Here is a 27376-nt window from a genome sequence, read left to right as displayed (position 1 = left end):
ACAAATGCTGCAAGGGGTTGCCTTTTTTTTTTTTTTTTTAATCCAGGAGGGGACATTTTTAAAATTCAGTTGAACTTGTGCCTTATGTTGTTTATTTTGCACTACGTGGTAGAAATTAAGTTGTGCTTTTAAGTATTTTTGATAGTATATTAGAGTTGGTGTTTTAGTTTTTATGTGTTTCAGCACGCTTAAATGTGGATTTTATTCTTCAAACTCAGGAAAACATAAAGTAGCTCCAAAGTTGGACGTTGTTAGAACTTTGAGCAATCTTCATCACAGATCATGTATGAAAGATTTAGTATTACAACATGGCAGGAGACAGGGAGGCAATTTGTGCCACATTAGACATCGACTTCCGTTGTCATTCTAATTACGATGTGGAGATGTGGCTCTGTGCTTAGGTTAGAGGATAAAACTTTGCTATACAGCCAGAAGTTCATTGTTTCTAGTTGACTCCAATGCTTTATTTCACAGTAAGCTAATAAAGAAAAATCTGTGAATGCTAGTTATTGTTATAGAGGTTGCATTACATTGATCAGTAATTTTGAAACTGCTAATTGATGTTTTACTCTAGATCTACCTTGCTTTTGTAGAATAAATTAATTAAAATGTTTCTTTTGTGAGCACCTAAGTGCACCTAATGTAGCAACGAAAATAAAACTATCTCCGATTCTGTTACGAGTTCTGAAATTATAGCTAATGGGTTAGATAGTAGTGATACGTAGAATGAAAAACAAATGCAATGCAGGAAGCATTTTGAAACTTCTCATGAAAGCAATTTAAGAATGAAAGAAGGTTACAGCTATTTTATGTTTTGCTTTTAATGAAGGATTCACATATGCTTTCTCCATTGTATCTTAACTGGGGAGATAGACTTTGATGGGTGATAACTAATATTCGTGCATCTCTGGCCTCACTGGAAGAGGAAAAAGGAACGGCAAATTAACTGTGCCATATAATTTAAGGAAGGGAAAAGTGGACCTTGCTTGAATCACTGACCTGTTGTGGTTTCCTACAAACAGGACAATTCTAACTGGTAGGTCATTGGAGTCCTGAGCTAAGCTGATGGACTGAAAGCTCGACCTCAAGAAAAAAACTGTACGGTTGGAATCATTATATTTATAATAGGTAACATAGACATCTCTGTCATCAGTAAAAATAGAAATTATGTACACAGAAGCCTGTTTTTCATTCTTATCATCATCAATAGTTATCCTTTCTTCTTTAAATACTACACTTATAAATAAGATCAAACACAGCATTCACATTTTCTTCCCATTTCCCAGCTGTTTTCCCGTTTGACAGCATTTGTGTAAAAAGTCCTTTTCAAGTAGTAAATTAATTTGGATAGAAAGCATCCCACCTGAATTTATTACAAGCTGGCAGTTTAGATAAATGGATATTATGATCTCAGCATATTTTGGCCCAGCACCACTGTGCCTATTTGCAAATGTCTAAGAAAGTGATAATATTCCTGTCAGTATCAGGCTGCTAAAGAAAAAAATGGGATAGCATTTCTTATTTATATTTATAGGATGCCTGTAGGGAAGACAGTAATGCTGTATATGGCAGTTTATGTGGATGTGTGGTGCTAAACATATATTAAAAAAAGATAACAGACCTATTGACGTTTCTTTGTAGAAATATGGAAGAAAAGCCAGAGTAGATCAGTAATTGACAGCTATGTAGGAGATGCATTTCCAGATTTCTTTCTGAAGAAATATTTCACAAACTTACAATTCCTTTCAAAGTCGGTAATCCATCTTTAATTACTTTGTTGATTTCATAGTTGTATTTTACAAGGTTGATGTAATGTCTGCTTGCTGCCAACATTTGATATGGACAATCCACTTTTGTCACAGCTTTGATCGAATGGAAGGCTGCTTGTAGCCACAGTATTTTTTTCCCCCATTTTTCTGGTGTGTGCGTGTGAAGTGAGAATGGGCAAAGACTTATCAGTCACAGAATGCCATAGCTTAACAGCACAGTATGTGGGGAGTTGTCGATTTATGCCACTAACAGAGAGGGAAAAATTATTCAGCGTAGCTGAATGGGTGTATATGTAAGCACAGCTGATTCTGTGCAGTTATTACTTTTATTTTCACCTTTGAGTATTATGTTATTATGTTATTACATGCTCAGGCAATGTCTGAACATTATTTTACTGCCGTGTGTTTGTAGAAAATTACTCTGGCTTTATAATCTGTAATTTGAACTGTTAAAGTAGATCGCTTCTCTCTTTAGGGAAAGTTAACACCTTTTCCTTTATTTCACCTTGTCAGAAACTTCAGTGTGGTCTGTGATGGTGCGTTTTGCCAGGAGGGAGAATGCTGACAGTGCAGTAATGTGGTCACCATGCTTGTGCCCACGCTCTGCATCCCTGTTTCCAGCAGTTCGTGGAGCATACTGTCAGCAGAACACAGTGTGCAGGGCTTTCTCCTTGCTGATAAAAGCAGGTTGCAGCAATGCCGCAGAGTGAAGTCCCTCCAAATTAGAGTTGTCTTAAACCAGAAGAGTGTTTCTGTGGCACGACTGGCTTGGGGCAAATGTGCAGTTGCGTTTAAGGTTGCTTTGATTATTTATTTGTATATGATTAATTACCTTACTGAATCAACTCCTAACGGTACAGCTTGCTTTCAGACAAGTTTCTAGCAGTTTGCAGTGATGAGTGGGAGATGATGTTTATTTAATTTGTTGCTTTTTCTTCATGGAGACTACTGGGCAATGTCTTCACTGTTAAAGGGATTTTGAAGACCTTTTACCCTAGTAAGTGTTCCTGTTATAGTTAGGCCAGTTGCTATGGAGTTGTTTAGATTAAGTAAAGCAGCATTTATTAATAAAATGTGTATTCAGCTAAAGCGGGAGGCATTTAAAATTGCCTGGATTGAGTATTATCCTGATCTCAGAGTGGAGGAGGATGTTATAAGCATTCACAGCTGTGCAGGCGCGCACAGGGTGCAGAAGCTTTCTGTCCCTAAAAGGCACTTCTCCTTAGAACTTGTATTTCCTAAAGAAGTCGATCAATGGACTGGGGAAATAGCAAAGTATCTCTGTAATGTATGGTGAAGCAAGTGGGTAGAAATAGTGAACTTTTTGCAAGGTATATAAAATCTGTGTCTGCTTTATTTTGTTACAGAGAAGTATTTCAGTGAATGCAGAGGCCAACAATGGATACTAGAAATGCCAAATACATTTAGAAATAATGTGCAGTAGCTTTTAGGGTCCTTGACCCTTGGAATTTACATTGTGCAATATTGAATGCTGTTGGTGGCACTTGGTTGGTCCTGTGGAGAATCCTCATTTCTTGTTTTAAAAAAAAAATCTTTTTCTGGTGTTTACATCACAAGTATTGATTCAGTTTGGATTATATTTCTTTCATCATGAGGTATGTATAAACATTTTAAGTAGGTGTGGTACGCTGTCAAGTGTTTTCATTGTTTGGATGATAGGTTTGAACATCAATTCCAAAGTATCAGTAAGCACCTGCAGAAGCAAAGTGATTCTGTTGCACCTGAACACATTCTGATTCATGCAATTAAAGCAGTCTACAGAGTTTGTAAGTAAAAAATATCACATAGGTTAGATGCCTTTTTCATGGAGAACAAAAGAGTTTTGATTCTTTCACTTCAAGTTTAGCCTAACTATTGTGTAGTGGAAGAGGTTTAATGAATCATTGTTTAACTTTGATACTGCTAAGTATTTGACCATTAAATAGTCTCAAATGTGTACATAGCACTCTGGTGACAAACTTTTATTTAACTGTGATTAATTGGCTTTGAATAGTTATTTAATTACTAAGGAAAAAATTTAACAACAGTGTGTGTTCTGATTAAGTTACTTGATATAAAAACAAACATGGAATTGTTGAAAAGAACACGTTCCCTTCTGCAGCTCACTACTGACACAGCACGCTAAGTGGAAGCTTGAGAGTGATTAAAGCAGCAGACTGTATTTGCAAATTTGGGTGCTCTTGTAACATCAGCATGCTCAGGTCTTGTTTTGTGTTTGTTTGGGTTTTTTTTAAGCCTTTTTTTGTAGCCTTTTCAGGAAATTTCAGTTGCTTTGTAAGACCTGTATTTAGTACTTCCTCTTTCCTATTGCAACTCAAACTGAAATACAGGGGATAAATAAAAGGGATGAGCATTAAGTGAGCCAGAGGATTTTTGTAAACTGAAAATACTGAATTAGGTGTAAGAAATACTGTCTCTCAGCTTGTCTCTGTATCACAGAAAAGCTCATTTAACAATATATGTTTTTTAAAAAGTATCGTATGGTGATGATGATAGTCTGGATTTGGGAGAGCAGGATATTAGAAGCTTTGGAGAAAACATTTTATTTTGTTTTAGTATGCGTTGTACAAACGTTGTCCTTCTTGAAAAGCAGGTGCAACGGTTTCTTTAGTCTGAAGAACCATCTCAAAAAGCTAGCTTTGTAAATGCAGGTAGAAACTGTAGAAATAACTGCAAGCATTTTGAATCCTGACTGAAAATGACTACTGTTATTTTCATATCTGGAAGGTTTTCTCTTGCATGGTTAATAATGCATAACTAAGCCACTGATTTGCTGTGCTTCCCATAAGTAGAGACAGTTGTTTCTTCATACCTTGCAAAATAGACCTCATTTACTTGCAGACATCCTTGTAAATTTAGCAGTCGTTCTCAGTGCAATATCATGATGGCTACAGGGCATTTTGTGGATGTTTCCAAAGTATCACACTTCTGCTTGGAGCTATACTGCTCTCTGCTATCTGGTGTTGGAATTTGCTTGCTTTAGTGGGTTACCATAGCTGCCTTCTGTGCTGAACACGCTGAATAAAATGCCAGTTCAGTTATATCTTTATGAACAGGATCTGAAATAAATCTTCAGGGCCTGTGTCTTCTCTTATACAGTCAACAGGATAATATTACTGAGAACCAGCGTCACAAAAATAGAACTATGTTGCTTCCTTTTCAAAGTAGCATCGAAGTAGTAGTCACTGGAATAACTATGAGACAGACCTCTTAGCAACAAGCAGGGAATTTTCTTAGGCTTAATGACTTTAAGCTCTGTTTTCTGGAATTACAATGTGCAAACACTAAATAGACCGTAGACAACTCTTCCAGTAACTTGAAAATTCTGAAGCAGTAACATTCTGCAGCCGTAGGTTCACCTCAGTCAGTACTTATTTGTGAACCAGCTGAATCATGTCCCCAGTGTTTAAATTGCTGTAATTGTTTGAGGTAGACTGTAAAAGGTTCCACTGTTAAGTTGTGCCGTTTATATACCATTTCTTCTGCTCACTCATATTTTAGTTCGTGTCATTTTACAGAATTACTGTATTTACATTTTAAAGAGGATTAGGCAGATTAAAAGATGTTTTCATGTTTTATTGATAACGTCAGAGTAATTTCCACTTTCCTAGTGGCAGCTTGTAGCTCTGTCAAAACATAGTCTGTGTAAGCACTGAATGAAATTGTTAAATGTAACAGTGCTTAAAGGCAATTGCCAAAAATACAGTTTTGGCAATTAATGAACAACTTGATTACTCACAGGAACTTGACTAATTGGTTGTTAGTGGATATATGGAATAGAATGGCAGACCAGAGTATTACTGTGACTTTATTCCTCAAACAGCTTCACCAGAAGCTGTTGCTGTAAAAGAGAATGTTGTCACAACCATCCCTGGTGTTCAGGATGAATCCAAGCATTAGGCACTTCTCATTTATTGTATAGTGTTGCTTTCTAATCAGCTGGAAGCACTGATACAGATCTGTATCATATTTGCAGCCTAAAATTCTTAGTTGCAAAAATGAAACTTCAGGAAATTGCTGAGAATGGTTACACCTTCCAAGAAACTTGCCCAAACCCAAACTCAGCTTCTGCAAAGTTCCTCCTTGAGCAACTTTAACTGGCCATTCTTCAATAGAAATCTAAGGTGGGGAAAAATGGAGAACTGAACTCCAGGATCCTATTGGAAGTGAAGCTACAAAAGAGTTAAATGCTCCTGACAGTTGGTGAGCATTTTGTGATGGTTTCTCTTCTCTAGCCCTTAAGGCCTTGTCCTTACCATCCAAATTGAGCATAAACTTAGAGCTTTTCCATGTACAAGTTGGGATATGCTCTTTCACAGGTGAGAGCACGGGGGTGAGGTAGGCACTGCTCACTCCCTGGAGGTGTTGGTCGTGGCCCAAGCTGTGCCATGTCTGTAGGGTGGCCCCACAATAGCAGCCAGCAAGATAGCAGCTGTGGTAGACGTTCTTTGCAGAACAGCTGACAATCTGTTTGAGGCTGACAGTCATGGAATCACAGAACTGTAGGGGTTGGAAAGGACCTCTAGAGATCATCGAGTCCAACCCCCATGTCAAAGCAGCTCCCTAGCCCAGGTTATGACACATAAAACTTATTTATGTTTAAAAGATGGAGGAAGATTGTAAGACTGAATTTGGATGCAGACTCCAAGCTGCAGGACAAAGCCAGGCTGTTGTCAATGCCTCTGATGGTGTTTCACCAAGGAGCTGGGTGCCGCTATCACCCTTTCCTCTGCCCTTTGCTCTGTAACCTGTAACAGGGTAGCTCAGGAAACAAGAGGCAAAGATGAGGAAAGAAAGCCAGTATCCTGAATCCAACCACTGTACCGTATTGCTTCTCTCATCTGCTCTCTGGGACAGGCTACTAAGGAAAGCCCTGCCCAAAGGAGGCATTCATCTCTTTGGGTAATGACCAATGAACTCTTGGATCTTCAGGAGTGTTTAGAGATTTTATTAAAGAGTCTTACCTCAAGCTTGTGTGCAGGGTGTGAATACTTTTCCATGAGCAAAATCCCTGTGTAAGGAAGTCAAATGAAAAGGTCTAAGTTTCCTTGGAGTTCCCTCTAATGTATCTATCCCATTGTGAAATAAGTGAAATCCCTAGCTAACTTTTCTGGTTGAAACCGATGGAATATATTTTGCTGAATCTTGTGCTGCTTGTGCTGCCCTTTCTCTCTGTGAGCAGTACACCAAAATAGGATTTGTGCTACTTTAGTCTTTTGACATAACTGCCTTTGGACTGGAGTGCTGCAGAACAAGCTGTTTGCCAGCAGAATCTTTGGTGTCATATCCCAGCCCTGAGGAGTGTTTTGCGTATTGGTTGGTGTGGAACGAAAATTCCTTTAAAAAAGAAATCAGTACACAGCAAAATTTGTAATTCTGAGACAGCCACGAACTGGAAAACAAAATGATGGTAGCTACAGAAATTGCTTCTGTTTATGTACCTATCTCTGAATTATGTCTCCAGTGCAATCCATGGAAACTTAAAACTTAACTACTTCCAATTTAATGAGCTCCTTTGAAAAGGGAAAAAAGTCTTTTGTTGCCAATGCAAAGAATCTGTTTGTACCAGTTAGAAGTAATAATTGAATCAAGATATACATAGATAAAAAAAGCAATGTGAATGCATGTATGGGCATTACACACCCTATAACAGGCAGATTCCCATCCTTAGCTTAGTTTCTTTCCTGTAGAGTCAAGGTATCAATTAATAGAGAAAGATACTAATCCACTTATGAGTGGCAGTGTTGTGACTTAATAATTAAAGAACTATTGCTCTAACTGATTTTTTTTCACTCATGTAGAACTTGGGAAAATAGAAGAGTGTAAATGCTTCAGTGACAGCAGATTAAAAATTGTTTTATTAGTTTTAATGAAGAGTAGTGTTGTCAAGGTGTTGAATAAATCTAAATGTAACACTGCACAAACAGAAATCTACCTTAAATTTTATTTCAGAAATGCCTGCTGTTTGAATTCACAAAGGGGGAATGAGAACAGAAATACTAAAAAGGATCAGTTAGATTAATTATGATCTATCTAAGACATGCATGCACTAGTGAGTTTCAGTCAAGGCCAGAAGCAGATTCTGACTGATGTTGCTTGATGAAACTTGTAGTAAGGTGCCTTTACTTCAATCCCCTTTATGTGTACGGACTGAATATACAAAGATTTTGTGTTTCACCTGTTACGTTCTATTGAACTATTAACCTAAACTGCTAGAAAAAAATATCAGCTTTGAAGTATATCTTTTATGTTTGAGTGAAAGCATTTGTTAGAAAGTAATCTTCACAAAATACATTGCACTGGTTATAAAAGGTCTTCCATGGTGGTTTCAGAATATGTCTTCTTAGATATTAGCTGATTCTATTTGTTTATTAAACATAGTTTAAGATATTTTTTATCTTTTATGGAATAATATTTACCTTTTTTTTTCCCTTTTTTCTTTTCCAACTCTGTTTCTGTAGGAAGAATCTTAAATCGTTTCTCAAAAGATATTGGCCATCTGGATGACTTGCTTCCATTGACGTTTTTGGATTTCGTGCAGGTAATTTGCTTCCGCACTGCATTCTGAATTTAGATTCCTGTTGGCTTTGGTGAAAATGAACTATTTATTAGAGATGTAGTTTAGTTTAAGGAAAGTGCTTGTTTGTGAAAGAAAGGTGTGGCTGAAATCCAGTGTGTCAGTAAAAAGCTAACATGAGTAATAACTGGCAGGTAGGAGTGGCTATACAGAGCTTGCTATTATGTCAGGATTTCAGCTCATAGTAGCTACATGCTTGGTAAATTGCTCCTGATTTGCCTTCAAGCAATCTGGCAAGCTTATTGCTGTTATAAGAAATATGTCCATAGTAAAGAAACAATCAACTCACATGAAAAGATAGCAAAGATTAACCTAATTATGTGTCTACTTCCACAAAGAATCAAATGCTTACCACACCATTTTGGATTGAAATAGGTGTGGCTATTTACAAAGAAAGGATTAGTAGTAATAAGGTGAATATAATAGCCTTAATAGGAACAAGTGAAATAAGTTACTATAGACAAAAAAGTGGACAAAGCACTGAGATTTCAATGATGAGGAAAGGATTATATATGACACCAAGGTAATTTTTCAGTTGCAGTTTCTGTTAATCCTCCTTATAAAGTTCTGTGGAAAGCATAAAGCTACATTTGACTGTACTGTATCAAAGTAACTTGAATCACTGAACAGACAGAATCATGAAAGCTAGACAAAAGAAACGGCTTAGTGAATCTTCTGGATCCACTTGGGGGATCAGCCCTGTAATATTTCAATGAGAAATGTTTATTAAGGTGTGATTGCTAACTTTTCAGCTGCTCTCAATCAAGATTTCAACCTTGTTATGACTTCTTTAAAATTAAACCAAAGACATTTCAGGTTCTTAAAAGCAGACTAATGACATGGTTAGTGCTGAGCTCTGGAGAACAGAGAAGAAAACAATAGGTTCCAAAGAGCTGCCCTACTTTTGTTAAGCTCTTAGAATTGAAATACGCAGTTGTTTTTCAAAGCTTTGTAGTGCATCATACTATTTGGGGGAAGAAAGGAAGATGATGTGTTTTACCTGACAATTAAAACAAGAGCTGTTTTGTTCATGGGTAGTTATTTGTTTTCTTTGTATGTGTGTGAGTTAGAGAGTTCTTCATAGCAAATATTAAGACTTCAGATTCCTATTTTCAAAGCCTTCATAAATTATGTCCTGAAAATGAAATATAAATATTTTTAATAATACACTACCCATTTTCTACGATCTTTGTAGATTCCAAATTTTCTTCAGTCTCATTAACAATCTTTTAGACAGAATATTGTACTTTATTTTTGCTCTCTTGGGACAATACATAAGTGCCTTTCCTTGTGGCTGGAAGATCAGGCATCAGGCTGTTGTGCAATCTGTATCCTCTTCTCTTTTAACGTAGGGGTTGCATCCACAAAGTCAAAACCATTTCTTCTGCATAAAGGTCCTTAGTCCTCAGACCAAGCAGTGCAGAAGTGTTTGTGTTTGCACATGTTTGTCTTCTTTACAGCAGACTGGACAGTGTATGTACTGCACACCACTTGGGGTCAGAGCATCCTCTGGACCTTAAATCTTGTGATAAAAAGATTAACTTTTTTCCTTGATTCTGTACATGTATAATAACTTGAGGGTTGTGTTGCAGCCCACTTGCATGATGTGTTTATAGCAAGAAACTGAGTGGGTGTTTTGCATGCCCTGGCATGTGGTTTGAAGGCATGTGGGGTTGTCTGAGGATGCAAAATTTGCTGGGAAAATGCTAGAGAACTCCATGTAAACAGAAGGGAGCCAAAGCTGGTGTGGTCTTGTCCATATTTCCTTTTGGGAGCAGACCCTGAGGCAAATTGTCTTGAGAACTGCACTGTTGTATTTGTTGTTGGTTTTTTTTTTTATTATTATTATTTTCTGTGAGAGCCAACTGCTTTGTTCCAAAAGCAAGTTAAGGAAGGAGGTAACCTGTATGCATGGTACGTGAGAACTGGGGAATTGGAAAGCCCAGTTATTTGACCAGTGTACACATACTCCAGGCAGGATATGCTGACAAAGTATAACTGATCTGTGATAAAGGTGTAGAAGCTGCTGCTGTATGCATGATTGTTTTCTTCTTCAAAGTTTGTATTGTAACCCGCATGTTGTAAACATTTCCCCTCATGCTGTTTACTTTTCAAATTTTCTTTAACTAGGCTACTAGGAAATTGTCAAAACAAGGAGAAAAAGATGGGAAAAATCTTAAAATACTGAATTTTGTATTTTAAGCAAAAAGTTTTCTTCTTCAGAGTGAAAACAAAAGCAAAGATGTTGCTCGTTCAGTATGTTGTTAAATGGATACAATATGAAAGCTTGCCTGTACTCTTTGATATCAGAGAAGAGAACTTAGGGACTTGCTGTAGTTCAGTAATAGGCCGCTATCCATAAGACATAAGCACTTCCTCTTTGGCAGGGTTCCTAAAACTTATTATTCTTGATGATTAGTTGATGTCTTTTGAAATTCAGTAGCAAAAGTATAATATTTATTTCTGAAGAAGCACAGATCTGTACAAAGGATAACTGTTATCAATTATGATAGAGATCTTTTGTCGCTTGTTTTGTTCGCAGGTGTCTTTTATAAGACCTCCTATAATCCCTTCAGGAAGAAATATTTTCCCCTTTCTAAAAACAGTATTAGCTAAATATAAAAGGTCTGATCCCAGCCATTGTTGTTGATTCTCTGAGAGACATTTCCCAACATTCATTGTTTAAATGGTTGTCAGGAGGAATCAAGTGAAACTTAATAAACAATGCAGTAACTGGTTCATCTTACTTTGTGCATAGAAGCTTTTCTTGAGCGGATTTGCATTGAAGAAGTGCTCTTTTTTTGAGTTATTACTAGGATCATTGTGAAGCATTGCAGCCCTTTACTATATTAGCAAGCGAGTATATCATTTATGTATAAATAAGCACAATGTAATCGGGCACTCAAAAGCTACAATACGAGCCCATTTCAGTACCTACAAATTAGTAATTAAAATATGCTAGTTTTAAGAATTTTATAATTACACTGAATGCAGATTTTAAGGCATTGCTATAAGTTGATAATGTTCTTTTTGATTCCCTAATAAGATTGATACACCGCACTACAGTCATAATGAGCATGATTAGTCTAGACAGCTATACCGCATGAAAATTAGTTCCTTAAAGTAAAGGAAGTAATTTTTTTGCATCTTCTATTGGATTAATGAAGAAGAAACAGTCAGTCATGTTCACGACAGTGGATGATTACTGTATATTTAGTTAAAGAAAAAAATCGGTTTGTGGCAAGCTCAAAAATACGTTAGAAGTCTTGTGTTTTTTTCTGAAAACCCAGCTAGATTTTGTGAATGGGGCTTTGCAATAACGCCCAGAGCAGCAACTCTCACTCTGTCTATAGCTTCCCTCCTGTGGTTTAAGTACACCAGAATATAGCATACCTGTCTTTAAAAGAGAGAAGGGCAGAAAGCGGTCCTTGCTCAGAGGAGGCAATCATGCTTTTTCATCTTTACTTAGGACATTAACAACTAATGGGAAATGTCCTGTTTGTACAGTTTACTATCCATTCAGAGAATATATCACATTCCTAAGATTTATAAATCAAGATTAAGCCTTTATGAAAACATTTTTATGGTGTTTGTAACTACATAGCAATTGAACAGAGCTTGGTGAGTAATACAAAGTATATAAACAGAAAAGAAACTGAAGGTAAGTTACGTACTTTAACTGAGATACCTTCAATAGTATGTTTATGGTCCAATTCAAAACTGATTAATGTAGAAAATGAATCGTACAGTCTCCTGTCCTGCAAAAGGATCTTACCTTCTGGAGTGGGTTTTGGCTGGCCGTAAGTTTCTGTACCACCTCTTCCTTACACAAATTAAAAGCAATGCTAAGTTCTTTACAGCAGTTATTATTTATCCAGCATGGAATATATTTGTAAAATCGGATGCTAGTTTTTTTATCACTTGATTCAGATAGTGAGAATGCTGAATGAACTTGTTTGGCAGGGGTAATATATTTTTGTTAGAGAGCTTGCATATTTTTAATCCCTTGCTTTAGTACTTTAAGCTTCCTCAGCCTCAGTTCTCCATCTCCCTTTCTTTTCCCTTTTCCGAGTTACATATTTTTACGTATACTACAGTCTCTTCAGGTGTGTCACTACTTACATAAGGGTCGTGGCAGTGCTTTAAATTCTTCCAAGAGGATTTAAGTACCCACTTTGTTAGATCTATATGCTTTATTTGTATATTTCTTAGTTTAATCAGAAGGCAGGCCTGACAACAGTCTCCAAGTGCTACCCAAATATAAATAATTGCAGAAATGTGTTTTCTGTTTGGTATGACCTTGATCATCTTATATACAAGTTGAAAGAAAGAAATCTTGAACAGAAGTCAAATACCGTTTAAGATGACTGGGTTTTGTAATGTAATTTCCTTTTTCTCTGAAAATACCTGCTGATATTGTAGTGCTGTAACCAGCTGTTGTTGCTCCTCCTGCCTTTGCCTCTGTTGATGCAGGCTTCAGTGATAGGTGTTGGGATTATAATTTGAAATATCGTTGTTAAAATGCTTAACAATGTCTAGCTCAGTGCAGCATTAATAAAACACACCGTACTTGTTTGAGAAAGGATCAATTAAGGAATAGAATAGAACAGAATAAAAGAATTTTGAGAGAAAGTATTAGAAATCCAATCTTTTCAATAGTATTTTATACATGTTAGCCCAGATACTCCTAAGTAGCTGGTAGTGTGGATGCTGCATTTTTGAGGGCTCATCAGAGGTTTCTTTTTGGTACTTGATTCTCACTTTGATTTGAGGTAGATCTGTACAGGCTGAACATCTTTGATTCGTGGTCTTCACTGATGCAGTATGAGTGCACAAGGTGATATACTGTTACCTGGAAATTGATAGAATATATATAGGATGCTGAAGTATATTTCAGACTTCTGGTTTTCTGTTCATATTATAATGATATATTTTTAAGAGTTGTTCTTTCTTCCTGTACTTCCTTATCCTTTCTTCAGTAATCTCATTACCTTTTAACAAAGATGATTTTCTGCTTCAGTTTCCAGTGAATTTAAGTAACTTCATGCAGTGGCGCCTTAATTTTTAATTTCTTCCCGCGTTGAACTGGGGGGAAAAAATCATGATTTGTTTTGGTTTTGGAGAACACTGTGAACATGTGAACTATCTGCAGCTGCCCTTGGAAAAGGGCAGTGATTTATTGAGGAAAACTGAATTGCAAAACCTTTTTCCTCCCCAAAATCAACAGCTTGACTGCGTTTAAATAACTGACTTTTCATATCCTTTCATCACACACAAAGGCCTAATCCTGAGACTACTTGAGCCACCAATGTAGGCTGTGGCTGAGACCACCACTGAATGTGCCATTCCCTTCTCACCACACACAAAACACATTGACTGCAGCTTTATGAAGTGAAAATGCTGAAGAAAAGGAAAATGTGAAGGAGGTGTCCACAGTCATTTCTTCTTTTTTATTAAAAAAAAAAGGAAAGAAAAGAAAGAAAAAAAAAGCTGCTGCATCTGGATATTAGGAACAAAAAGTGCCTCAGACTGGAATAATAGCTCGGGTCACTTGGTTTCGTATGTGCGAAAGAGTGGAACTGCCGTTACTTGTTTCGGTACCACTGACCCTTGCATTTTATTGTGTGAAGATTTATTGTGTCAGGGAAAGTGTGTAAAAGGAATTCCAGTATCTTTTATTAACAATGACTTTGTTATTTTGTGATTGCTGTGAAAGGTGAGGGGTTTTTTTTTGTTTGTTTGTTTGTTTTTTCTTTCAGTTTAGTTAGGTTTTGTATGTATGCATGTGAGATGGTTTCAGGAGACACTTGTGCTTATTAAAAAATAGTTCTTCAAGTATTTGTGACTTTGTAAAATATAAACACCAACTATGTTGTGATAAAAAACAGTTACTGAATCTGTGTTAAATGTCCACAAGTTCTTTATAGCGTGGTATGCAGAACAGTCCTGTGTTTTGAAGACAACTTTGAGTTTCCCTTCTAGTTAATCATAACAGTTTTGTACAGTGATTTATAAGACTCTGTGTAGAGGTTTAAACAGTATTTTGCTCTGTTGTGTTTTTTTGGTTTTTTTTGTAAAGCAAGTTATTTGTTGACTACTGAAATCTCTCTGCACTTCCTCTGCAACTAAAATTCCAAGATGCATGCTACAGTGCATCTGCTAGTACATAAAAAAATGCCAATTAAAACCAAATTGGACTTTTTTTTCATTGGTTACTTTTGAACTCTAATTTCAGAAAAGGATATAATTAGCATTGCAAAAAGCTAACTTTAATTTCTGGTATATCCACTTGATACTTGTATATACTTTCAGTTTTTGCATTTATTCTTTTGAGTTCAAATGAAATTATATAATTACAGTGTTAAAAAAATAATAATAATAACAAGCTGTCTGTCATGGTGATGTCATTGTTCATCCCTTCCCCCAGTAAGGGGTGGGGGAGAAGAGCGAGACTTGGCTTGCACTGGTGCCTCCAATACCAACATTCAGGAGCTGGGAGTTTAGCATAGCCACTTGTCTAAATAATGCAGTCCTTTATTGACCTTTTGTTCATTGGTTGTTGAATGCTTTGATTGTTAAGTCCCAGTAGCCAATTAGTCTTCTTGATGGTGATCAGCAGTGGAGCTAATCTATGGCAAAGCTATGATTGGTCTTTACTTTGGGCCCATCATCATATTCCTTTGAATTTAAAGGTGAGTCTCTTGCATCACAGGGACTGCATAGCCACAGTCATTGCTCATATGTGTATAGGTGGATTCTTACTTACACAGACCTCTGTTTTATAGGGAAAGCTAAAGATCTGTTCTCACTACAGCAGCTATATGTATTCAGTCCCAAACGTTTTTCTCACCTCATTTTTTTCCTATTTACATTGATGTGTAGAAATTTTAGGAAAACCATTGTGCCCCCGTCATTCTGTATTAGTGTCAAGGCTGCAGGTACAATTTTAGTAACAAAACTAATTGGTGTGGGAGCATAATGTAACTTGGAAGATATTTTAGGGTTTATATTTACTTAGTACTGACTATCCTAATAGAACTTGAAGATGCAACTCTGTGTTTAACATAGGAAAAAGAATACAATATTATTGAAAAAAATGTTTCACTACCTTTTTGTCATCTAGTTCCATTGCCTGTCCTTTGCTTGTTAAACTTTACTCTTTTATTTTTAGTCTTTATACTTAATTTGCAGGTATTTTATTACTGGGCTGCTCCTTCCATTTTTTTAGTAAGTATGGAATACTGACATCTTTAATATAGTACTTTTCAGAAAAATAAAGCTAGTTTTCACCTAGTTTTCACTTATCTCACTTAGTCTTATGAGATACGGTCTTCTTCATTTCCCCCAAATTTTCAGCACTTTGTGGTTTAGTGATAGACAAAAATCTTCTGGCAGTTTTTTGGTATGTCTGACTGAAACCAGTAAATTGAGAATTCTGATCATTTTAAAATCGTCTCTTCTCTATTTACCTTCTCAGTGTTCGTTAACAGTTTACTCTGCTTTATGGTTTAGCTAGTAGAAAGCTGAACAGTTGTGTGGAAGTCCACTAATGTGCTCCAGTTCTATGTCATCTGAAAGCTTGCCTCCTTTTGGTTAAACTTTCAGAAAGACTCTGTTCATCTAAGGCTCTTTTTTATCTATTAGAGGCTATTTTCTTTTTTGCTTTTCTTACTCTGAAAGACAGCAAAGAAGTACTCTGATGTAAGTGAACTTACATATTCAGACATTTTTTCTATGTATATTACTTTTGGTTTTGGTGCTTAAGTGAGAATTTTTATTATTATTTATACTTTTTTACCTGAATTTTTTAAGCATTATTGTATCCTTTCACATCTGAAGCTCAAACATTGTTATTTTTGAAGACTTCCAAGGATCATTAACATTTCTGATACTTCACAGTAGCTAGAAATCTTTTAATTCTGCTGTCAGTCATAGAGTGTTACAATCCTGTTCAGAATGGTGATAAGTACAAATCTTCTAGATTGCCTTAAACTACTGATATGCTATAGATAGGATGTCTGCTTACAAACAAAGTAGGATTTCACTGTTCGGCAAAAGGACTGGAGATTTTACTTTTGATTCAAGACAGAAGGGGAAACTTTGAGGTTATTTGAATTACTAAGCCGTATAACTGGTGTGTGTGTGTGAAATCATGATGCATATTTATGCTCAAAACAAACATGACAAGGAATTATCTCTAGCAAAAAGACTGCGTCTCATAAAAATTGAAAAATATGCTGCCAGGATTATGTGTACATCTCATGCAGAACATAAGAAGTTTTTTCGTGCTTTTCATGAGATCTGAAGCTGTGATCTGGCTGTGGGGAACTCTACATCTGATTCAAAAATTCCAAATGAGTTCCTTCTTGGAGTCACAGTGGCGACAGTGTTGGCTGCAAAAGATGAGTTCAGTGGGAAACTGAATATCAAATGTCTTTGTGAAACTTGAGTCTCTTTGTCTCATATTAGATAATAGCTTTATATCATTTAAAATTTTGGGGTTGAACGCCTGAAATTGTAGAAATTGTGTGTCAGTGTATGTTTTTCATAGGCTAGACAGTGGCTGTTCTCACACTGTGGAAGAACAGTGCTGAGTGGTTGCATTTTCTTCTGCAGCTATTTCCCTCAATCTTCTTTTCCTTCTGTCTTTTTCACATTGGGTTTTGAAATCAGCGTAATGTTTAAACAAGCAGAGCTCTCATTATGAAAGTTACTCATTTCATGCTATAATAAAGGTTTTAGATCTTCCTTTCTGAAACCAAGAATTTGCTGGCTTTGGTATTCCAATTTATGAAGCTGTCCATGCATCGGTTAACATAAGAAAAAAAAATGTCAGTTTTCTTACTGGTAGAAATCTGAATCTGGGGACTCACTTAGTATCAGTTATTTGCTGTGGTGTGTTGATGATTTGTCACAAGTAAAAGGCCTTCCTGATGGTTTTGAAGTGTAAATGTAACAAATTATAAATGGCCATGCACTTACCACAGTAAATAATGTTTATTCACTGCCAAGGAAGTTGCTTTTTGCTTGCTTACATACACCAGCAGACAATGACTGAACTCAATGAAACGTGGTGATGGTGTTCAGAGGCCTGTGCAGATGAATTATAGTACAGGTGCTGAACATGTCAGGCTACTAAGTGAGGGACTGCAGAACAGCATGTTATCCTGAAGAATTAGGAGTAAAGAGTTTATTTTGAGTAGGAAAGTAGTGTTTAATATGAGTTGCAAAGTTCTAGATAATTTAGGAGAAGAAAAAAAAAAACCTAAGGCTAAAAAGCATTTTCTGCATATCTTCTAGGAAAGAAGATAACTACAAAAGTTACTAACCAAAACCTAGTTTATTTCTTAGGATAGCTGGGACTATAGTCCTTTTTTCTTTTTCATAGTTTTGACTTAACTGGGTCAGAGAGGCCACCATGAAATGTGCAAAAGTGAAAGTACTTAATTCCACCTAAAAGTAAATGGATAGATATTGTATTTTGAATTATAAGAACAAGCAGCTAATTGTTTATAAGCTTGTAACTGATGTGGGAATGAAGAGCTGTGTTACCGAAGAACTCACAATCCTCATAGCAGTGGAGCCCACAGTTCAGATGTTGCACAAAGCTTTTAAAGTTGCTGAAATTGAATTGACTTTTAGCCAAGCAGTTAGACTTGAGTAAGCAGAAAAGGTCACCAGGTTGAAAATTAGGTATTCGTGGGGAGGGTAGGGGGCTGCTCTGGCATTGGAGGAAAGAGGCTTAGGGCAGGAAGTCCATGTAGCTTGTACTAGAGGTGTCAAAGTGCCTTTCATTTCCTGGTTCTTTTAATATCCATTCATTTGCAGCATTTTATATTGACATGTGAGAACTGCCTCATGCAGTCTATTATTCTGAAGGCAGTAAGATGTTTGCTAATTTTTTATTTTGCTCTCTGTGTATGCGTCCCTTCAACGGGAAAAAGGCGAGTATTATCACCTAAAGAAAAATGCCTTTCAAAGGGACTGCAAGCAGAATAAGAATGATGAGTACTGGTCGGGCAGTCTCTACTGATAAAGTACTAAACATATGGGCCAAGAATGAAATAGGAAATACACCACTTGCAGTAGTAGTAAAGAAAGAAATACTCACTGCTGGATTAAACATTTTGATTTTGTTAGACTCTGTGCTAAGGAGAACTGTATTGGACTGATGTAGCTGAGCAAGAGTTTTCAAAATGGATTCTGAGAAGTAATTGAGGATCAGAAGCTGCTCGGCCATTCTTTGACATATGTTTTTCCTTATTTAAAAAATCACCCACTTGGTGGCCCGGATTGATAGAGGAGTTAGGAAAATTGCAGTGGGAACCTAGAAGCCAACAAACTGGTGTTATTGAGGAAGCATGGGGTGCTAGGCTCCTTGTTTTACATCCAGATCACAAAATCCCTACGCTGAAAATTGATGTTTTCCACTACCTGAGGAGAAACTTGGAGAGGTTGCCTGGTGCCCGTCATTTTTCAGTATTGTTTCAGGCAGATTATGGCATGAGAAACTGAGAAAACAAAGCATCTGTGTATGTATGTTCTCCACTCTCTCTGGTTATTGCTGTTTCTTTAGAATACCTTCTTTACTACACTTTAGAATAGTGTACTGTTCTGCCTGACACCAGAGGTGTTTCGCTGAACGATCCTTCATGTTTGTCTTGGGCTTTTTAGTTTTGTGTAGTTTTTGTGTGTGTACATTTTTTCCTAGGGAAAAGAACAGTGTAGGAGTATGGTTAGAAACTTAAGGAATTAAGAACAAACCTAGCAATGTTGGACAACAAAATGTGTTATATTTCATTAATAAGGGGAGATAAATCTTTTTTATAAGGAGGTCAGAATAATGCTCACTCCCTGTTAATTTCAAGAAGAGGGACTGTCTTACAGATCTTCATTTCAAGGCCATGCCCTGCTTGCCCAAATCACTTGAGAATACTTTTATGCAGAAGTGCTTGGTGGGCACAAAGTGCAATAGCAGCAAAGCATTTCAGAAAATCATGTTAGAGGTTCCAATCTGGAGTATCTACTGCTCATAAATAGAAAAGCAGCTTGTGCACAAACATTTACAAAAATACATATTTGCTCTATCCTTTTTTGCTGATCAGGTCAGTCTAGGAGACAGCTGCTTCTATGTGTAGTGGACATGAATAGGAACTGCATGTAGAGATGCATAAATAGAGACTGTGGCTTTAACTCTGGTAAAAGCTTGTGTTTTCATGGAAAATTTATATTAGCAATATGTTATTACCGTGTCCAAAGGACCCTGAGAACTATTCACATAAGTGAGGATAATTTATTGTTAAAAGGAAAATAACCTCAATACAATGTAGTAATTTCATGCAAAGCTTGAACAAACTGGTATTTTGTATGTCTGACTGAATCAGAAGGTCTGGAGCTTGATTTTGCATCTGTTTTCAAAGCATCAGTATCTGGAAGTCTCAGGCAGTGTATGAACTGTGATTTTTGAGAGTTGCTGCAGGTGTTGAGACCTGCATAAAATAATGGCGCAGAGTGCCAGAAAGCCTATTTTAGCCCTTCTTGTGGGTTAAGGAGATGAGTGATGATAGGTTGCTAGTTTAGTACAACAAAATGACAGCAGTACCTATGTTTAAAAAAAACCCTTTTATTATAAGGTCACTTGTTAAAGAACAATTAGGAAAGACTTGCCATAATGTGAAATATTAAGGTTCATGCCTGACACAGAAAACATTTGCCCTGAGAAGATAAGTATATGTTTTTTCACTTGGAAAAACAGTGATCTGGAAAGACTGTCTGATAGAGACCAGAAAAAATAGGAGATACGATCATTAAAGATGTGGTTGTTAATCTCAGGTACATTTCCATGCTATATCCAACAGGTATGTTCAGACCACTTGCAGTGACGTGGATTTAGTCACATAAATTCATTATCTTATGATAATGAGAGAAAGCATCTTGTACAAGAGAATGTGAACTTGCTGTTTTTAAAGCTTTTGGAGCTAACAGTATTTAGTTCTTAATTTTTCATTTCAATCACTTTATCTGAAATTAATTTCTTGCCCAACTAAGCCTTTTCTTCTGCTTTCAGAGCTTTGTTTGTCTTAGCTTGTCTTTCTGTTCCTGAATTTTCCTGTGGATGTGCATTTTCCTAAAACTAAGTCAGTGCTGACTGAGGGCCATCATTCCTGTCAGAGATTTCTGTCACTGGTTGTTTCAGAAAAGAACTCTATCTGAGATATCTTTCAAATGTTGGAGTCATGATTACAAGAGAAAAGATGTTGTACGTAAGTCTTGCTTTTTCCCTCAAGACAAATCTTTTGCTGATGGTTTGGTGTGAGCAATAATGCAAACAATCATATTTCTACATTTTAAAATTAGTTCTGAAAGAAAATCCATACATTTTATTCAACAAGTAGTTTAAAAACACACCTAAACACCTCAGCTCCAGTCACTTTAGCTGAGTGGGACAAAATAAGACTGTTTACATGTGAAGATTACATGGGTTTTTATTTGGATGTCTTCTGATTATTTTTTTTATCAATAAAGAAAAAGAAAATGTAATCTGTGGTGCAGTTGGTGATGCCGCACTGGATGCACATGTCCGAGGGAAGTGTTTGTCTCTCTGATCTTCTCATCACAATGTCCCTCCTCACCAGGGAAGCTCAGTCTCTGTTGTTCCAGCACAACCAGTCATGCGTACAGCTAGGTGTTAGCAGAGCTGCATGACAGTTGAGCCGGGGAGTCTGGTTTGAGGAAGTACAATTAGGAAGAAAATTAGGAAAAGAAAAATGTCAGAAGTGGATTAGGGATGAATTGTGCATGAAGTTACTCGTCAGCCAATGAGGAAATAATTTTAGTCAGGGAAGGGGAGGAGAAGGAGAAAACATGATGCCAAGTGTGTATGAACAGAGTGGGATTTTGTAGTTGGCCTGTCTTGACTTCAGGCAGCTGAGCTTGACTGAGAGTGCCCTACATTAATGCAGTTAAAGTTGTGGACTTAAAATCCAGAATATGCACAGTTGCTCTTATTACATTAGCATGGCTTCCTATCCATGGGCTGATAAAATCCCTGGACGTGTGTTTTGATGTTGAGGGAGATACGTTTCAACTTCTGTTCAAGTATTGGTAAAACCATTGCTGAATCCCTGCAGTTTTTGGGATTTGACAGCAGATTCAGTCATCGAAATGTAGGTATCTTCTTGTAGGACCATAGATGGTTAGAGAGCTGCAGGCAGTGGACATCTTGTCACTGCAGTTAGAAGGCTTTAGAGAAATGCTCAACTGCTGAGTCACTAGGTATCTACTTAAACATTAGCTCTGTCTCTTCCTAATCTCAGACAAATGAGACAGAAGTTTAGCTGTGTAGCTCGCATATGGACTCCTACATTCAGGTTTATGAGTCTCATGTGCCATCTCTTGAGTTCCACTTGCCCATTAAGAGATCCTGTGTGCACACTAGCTGCAATTACAGGATGATATGGTTCCTCTGGTAGTATGTAGGCTCAGTACAGTTCATATCTGTCATACCCATGCTGGTAAAGTCATTGCATGTCACCCTAGTCAGTTACACAGTCATGCAACTACGTGATAACTGTATATTTTACAAGTATGCTGAAATAAATTGTAAACTGTGTTTAAAAAAAACAAGCAACAACAAAAAACTTGTGCTTCCATTAGGAGAAAAAGAACTGTAAAGAAGTGAGGATACATACCACTGGATCCAAGGTGCCTGCAAACCTGAGAGATTCTAAACATCTCTGAGTGAACGCTGATAGCCTTTCTCAGAGTGCTCGAGGCAGGCATGAAGTATTGAGTTCAGGGTACAGCTAATACGGAATGGCAGCTGTCAATAGATAGAAAGGGAGATGTTCTTGTGAGACATCTTAAAACTCTCAAAATTTTACTTCCACATTTTAATGTATGTTTTCAGACGGCTTACAACTTGTCATAATGTTCTAATGTTATATAAATGGTGTCATTTCTGCAATAAAGGGAAAGGCTTTAGCTTGTGATTTGTTATTCCTATGTTTTCTCGGATTTTAATGGCTCTTCTCTTACAGTTTCCTTATGTCACTTTAAATGCTTTTCTGTTATGTGGTTAGAGTACAAAAAAACCTTGTTCTACATCAAAACCTTTTTGAGACAGAAATGCCAAGATCTCACTCCCAGTACCTGTAAGAATTATGAATATGTAGATCATCAGAAGATGAAGGGAAGGCACGTGTTTTGCACATGAATGTGCTGATCTGAGTATTCACTTCCCCAGAGGCTTTTAGGAGACTGTGCTTGCACTAGTGAGGACTGCAGTTAGGACCAGGTTTCTTGAGGAAAAATAAGCTGCAGTGAATAGTGTGACTAATCAGAGCATGAGGGAAGCCCTTCAGGATACTTGCAAGCAATGGAATGACCCCAACAGAAACAGCACTTGATTTTTATATATTCTGTATTTTCTATATTCTGTCTTTCTAAGGATAGAGTATGTGGTCTAAGGACAGGTTTGTGAGTGGATGAATCTTCTTTCTCCAGGGAAACTGAAACAAATTTGAATGTGGACACTGGACAATATGGCTCAATTTGTAAGCAAATTAATTTGATCTTGGTTTGCATCCAGGTCTTTTGAGTACTAGTAGCATCTGCATCTGCTGTCTCTTATGTAAGATGGTCTTGTGCAGTACTGTGCAGATAGCTATAAAATGTAATTAATCAGCTCCTTTAAAAAAAAAAAAGGCTATTGTTTTTTGCATGGTATTACAAAAGACTTCAAAATGCTGAAATTAAGAAATATGATAAAATGTGTTGATTTTTTTATGGGCTGTATTTCTTTTGTGTAATGTAGTTTTCTATCGTGCTTAGCTTTTTGATGTGTTTTTCAACTGTAAGCTGATTCTACTAGACCAGGCCTGGATACCCAGTCCTGCCAAATGATTACCTAGGCCACTGCTCCTGTCTAGAGGAGAGAGCAGTCTGACTGCTCACGTTATCATTATCAGCAGCCTGCTGATTATCCTAGGTTCTTCTGCTTGCATGCTGTGCATCTACTAGAAGTTCAGGCAGCCTTCAGCTGAAGAAGTTGGTTATCTGTTGTGAAACTCAGGAACTAGAACCCTTGCCTTACCTCACACAGTAACTGCTTGATTACAGTCTGCAAGTAGTTGTGTCTGCCTTTCAGACTTCTTCATTAGGAGTTAATTTATATGCAAGTTTGGTTTTCCAAAAAAACAACACACATGACTGATCCACCCTATCATAAATTTTTATAATGATAAGGTGGTGCAGGCTCATCTAAAATTCCTTCCGAAGGCGGTGCCAGAGTTTTACTTTAGTCATCCTAACCATCTTTTCCTTCCCTGTATTTTCATTGTAGCAAGGCTTTGTTTACATGAGCTGGATCCTAATAGATCCTGCTCCCACCCCCACCAGCACTTTGCAATCTATTACAGATTATTATCACTAAAACTTCAGTTTTGTGTTGTTGCTTTTTTTCCAATTGTTTTATTTCTTTTAAGAAATGTTTCATTTTCTTTGTAATTCTTTCCTTTGAAGCAGCTTTCCTCAATGTTTCACTTTGTTTGCAGCCTGTAGTCTGAGGAGACAGTATTACTTCACAGGGTGCTTTCATGTCATTGCCTAGGAATCATGCAATTTAGCTTGTAGCCCAGCAAAGGTGATTGGGGAGGAGATGTATCAAGAAGGTTTGGGAGTGAATTGTCCAAGGGATGGAACTGACTTCAGTCTCTGTTTGCCACTGAGGATAGAATCGAGGGAGGCTTCAGAAATTAAGTAGAGCATGGATGGCTGATGTCAAGGAATAGTGTTGGGGAAGCAGAAATCTAAGGAAGAGAAAATTTGAAAGTCAGAAGACTTTATTTCCCTTCTTCTCATCCTTTTTCACAACGAAAACTAAATATGTGTGTGGGATTTTAAAGAATGCTGGAGAAGCATGTTGGGAAGGGCTGACAGCATTGCTGGTGAAGAGTCAGGGTGCTTTGTTTTGTTTTGTGCTGACATAACCATTTGGGTAATTGATCCAAGTGAAATACTGTGCACTCTCACTGCCACTGTACCTCCCCATGATGAAATCTAGGTAAAATGTTTGCAATCTATTCTGTATCTAGAAGGTCAAACAACATGATGCCATTAATAACTTCACCCACAGATGAGCAGTGGAGTAGTAAAGCAGCTTTCTTCAGAGCTCCTATCCCATTCCTACCTGATAGCTATTTTCCTAAATAGATTTATGAGACCTTGCAGCATGCTTTGAGGATCTCTGAGATTCAAGGCTTTTATGCTGAAAAACTTTCTATCATGAGCTAAAATCTCACTTAAAGCCTAAGACTAAATTATGCTGACTCATGCAGTTATAATGCGTAACTAACGTCTGTGGGTTACTGTTTAGTCAGGTGAAAATAAAGTCAGAGAAGCCACAAGAAAGCACAAACATTGGAGAAAAGGTTGTGTTCAGTTTTGGTCGTGTGGTGTGGGGAAGAAGCATAACAGGAAATTTACTGTTTCATTGGCAAAGTATTTGCAAACCTAGGTAGCTATCTGCTATCCAGCCTGAGCTGTTATGTTGCTTAGTTTTTCTGACTTGTTGAATAAATAAAGGGACAGAAGACTTCCAGCTGCAAGACATACATCTTCAAGATCACTAACACAGTTTTGCCATAATCTACCTATGCGTAGTATGTGATGATGAGGGTGGCTTCTGCGTAGTCTTTGAAGTAGAGACAGTTTGGAAAATATTGCCACTTCTAAGGAATTTTTAAGTAAATAAAATACAAGAATGTAATGTTGAGCTAGAATTTCTGTTGCCTGATTTTTATACAAGTGGGTTACAAGTTACAAGTCTTTGTTAAAAGTCAGTCTTCCAACTGTTGAGTTTTTTAACTGAAAGTCAATCTTTCAACTGTCTGTCTTTTTACTTGGGAGTGAAAAAAATGTAACTGATTCACCATACAGATTGGACTCATTCAAGATTAGTTGTTTATTTCATTACTGAATTACTATTTTGTGACAGCAGCCAAAGAACAGCCAACAAATTAAGATGGTAGTATTCTGTAAATTAATTTTATAAAGATGCTTCTTAAAGAACAACAAATACATAAGAAAACCATAAACTGCACAATTGGTCAGTTTAGGTATTACTGTAAAATCTTCAAGCTCCTTGAAAAATAAATGTAGTGCATATGTTAGACAATGCGTCCGCTCTAAAATTTGGTAGTTTTGTTTAAATGTTTAAGCGTCTCAATTGTGTTAAACAGTTTTTATACTTGCTCTAAATTAAATTCTTCTGGCAAATAATTTCTTATTTTGTTTCTATTGTGTTGCAGACTCTTCTGCAGATTTTTGGTGTGGTAGCTGTGGCTGTGGCAGTGATTCCTTGGATACTCATTCCCTTAATTCCGCTATTTATTCTTTTCATTTTTCTTCGACGATATTTCTTAGACACTTCAAGAGATATTAAACGTCTAGAATCCACAAGTATGTAGCTTGGCGGGACTTAATGTTAGTTTGAACCCTGCTTATTATTATGTGAAGTGCTAGCATTTTATAGACAATCCATCAAAGATTCTTCTGTTATGCAAATAACTTCCTTATTGCCTTTCTTCTCAACTAGTGAGCTACATATTTAGCTCTTGTTTTGTGTAGTGACAAACCTTAAGCATGTCGGTTTAACTGTAACTGAAGTTTGTTACAAACATGCTGAGTAGCTGGTCTTTGGGACCTTACATGCACATTGTAACAGTGTTTTGGAGCTAAACTGATTCTTGTGCTTGACTTCAGCTTGACTGTGATATAAGATATTAAGTATTATTAATAACAAATGTGTTTGCCTTGTGTTGTTAGTAAAATTCAAAGAATTTCTTCAGTGACAGCTGTTGTTGGAAGACATTTTTGTACATATTAATCCTTCTGACTGATTCCAAGATACCGCATATGTATTTTGAAAGAATGCATTACAGTTAACTTGCATGGTTAAGCACAAAGTAGTAGAATTCATGATTCATGTTCTAGAAAAGGAAATAAATGTTGCCCTTCAGCTATTGCTAAGTCACTCTCATTTCTCTTTGTAGCTCGCAGTCCAGTTTTCTCCCACTTGTCATCATCCCTCCAGGGACTTTGGACTATTCGGGCTTTGAAAGCAGAAGAAAGATTTCAAAAATTATTTGATGCACATCAAGACCTCCACTCAGGTTTGTGATGAACTGACATGAGAAATCAAATTGTTGACTTTGTAGGAGGGAGAGATCTTATGCCTTGAGTGACATGTATGTAATGTATATTAAAAATCAGTAGGAGCTGTGCATTTTGTCTCTCGGGTAAAATTTCTCAATTAGAACCAAAAAAAAAGTTAATACTGTCTAGATTTTGAAAGTTCACTTTGGGCTGTAATATAACTTGAAATATGCTTCATTGTGTTTCAACAGTGTCTAAGATAAACATTTTTAATTGTCCCTGATAAGAATATTTAAAGAATAATTTTTGACATTTTCCTGGATTCCATCTTTAAAAAGATAAGGGGAGAGGGAAACAAGCTATGTTATGAAGCATTTAATATTAAGTAGTATGCTAGAAGTAGGCAGAGATAATTAATATAAATCATAATCTTGGAAAAGTTATGTGAATCTCTTTCTTTACTTTGAGTAACTTTCAGGACTTAAATATAAAAAATAGACTTAACAAGACCAGAGGGTGCAAAACATTAGCATTCTGCAAGCAAAATTAATAGGGTTTAGATTTGTGCTATGAATTCTTATGTTCTATCAATTAAATAGTCTCTATTAGAATGTTCTCCAAGATACAGCAGAATGGAAGTTTGCAATTTGGTATTTGTTAGGTGAGTTCTTGAATTTCCCTGCCGTAAGATATACAGATATGTTCTGTGGCTTTTTTCTAATTTAATCACCTCTAAATTTTCAGACCAGAACAGACCACATGATAATTTCTGACTCGCTGTTTATTACAGGCCACAGAAACTTGCACACTTTCTGTTGAGTTGGAGGAATTTGTGATTGAGGAAACTTACCTT

The 27376-nt window shown here is 36.7% G+C and overlaps 1 protein-coding gene across 1 annotated transcript in view; it reads left to right on the top strand.

Annotated features, from left to right (window-relative positions):
• The window catches only part of ABCC4 (ATP binding cassette subfamily C member 4 (PEL blood group)), a 144045-nt gene that overhangs the window by 72577 nt on the left and 44092 nt on the right, over window positions 1-27376 (top strand). Inside the window, exons 20-22 of the mRNA XM_065740845.1 lie at window positions 8252-8331; window positions 25677-25827; window positions 26421-26540. Of these exons, the coding sequence (XP_065596917.1) occupies window positions 8252-8331; window positions 25677-25827; window positions 26421-26540 (351 nt within the window). The remainder of the gene's footprint in view (window positions 1-8251; window positions 8332-25676; window positions 25828-26420; window positions 26541-27376) is intronic.

This window comes from Cyrtonyx montezumae, unplaced genomic scaffold, assembly GCF_038088225.1.
Source record: "Cyrtonyx montezumae isolate F1298 unplaced genomic scaffold, pur_monq_1.0 scaffold_3, whole genome shotgun sequence".
Classification (NCBI taxonomy): domain Eukaryota; kingdom Metazoa; phylum Chordata; class Aves; order Galliformes; family Odontophoridae; genus Cyrtonyx; species Cyrtonyx montezumae.
The sequence above is the reverse complement of the archived record's forward strand: the minus strand, read 5'-3'. Positions and strand labels throughout refer to the sequence as shown.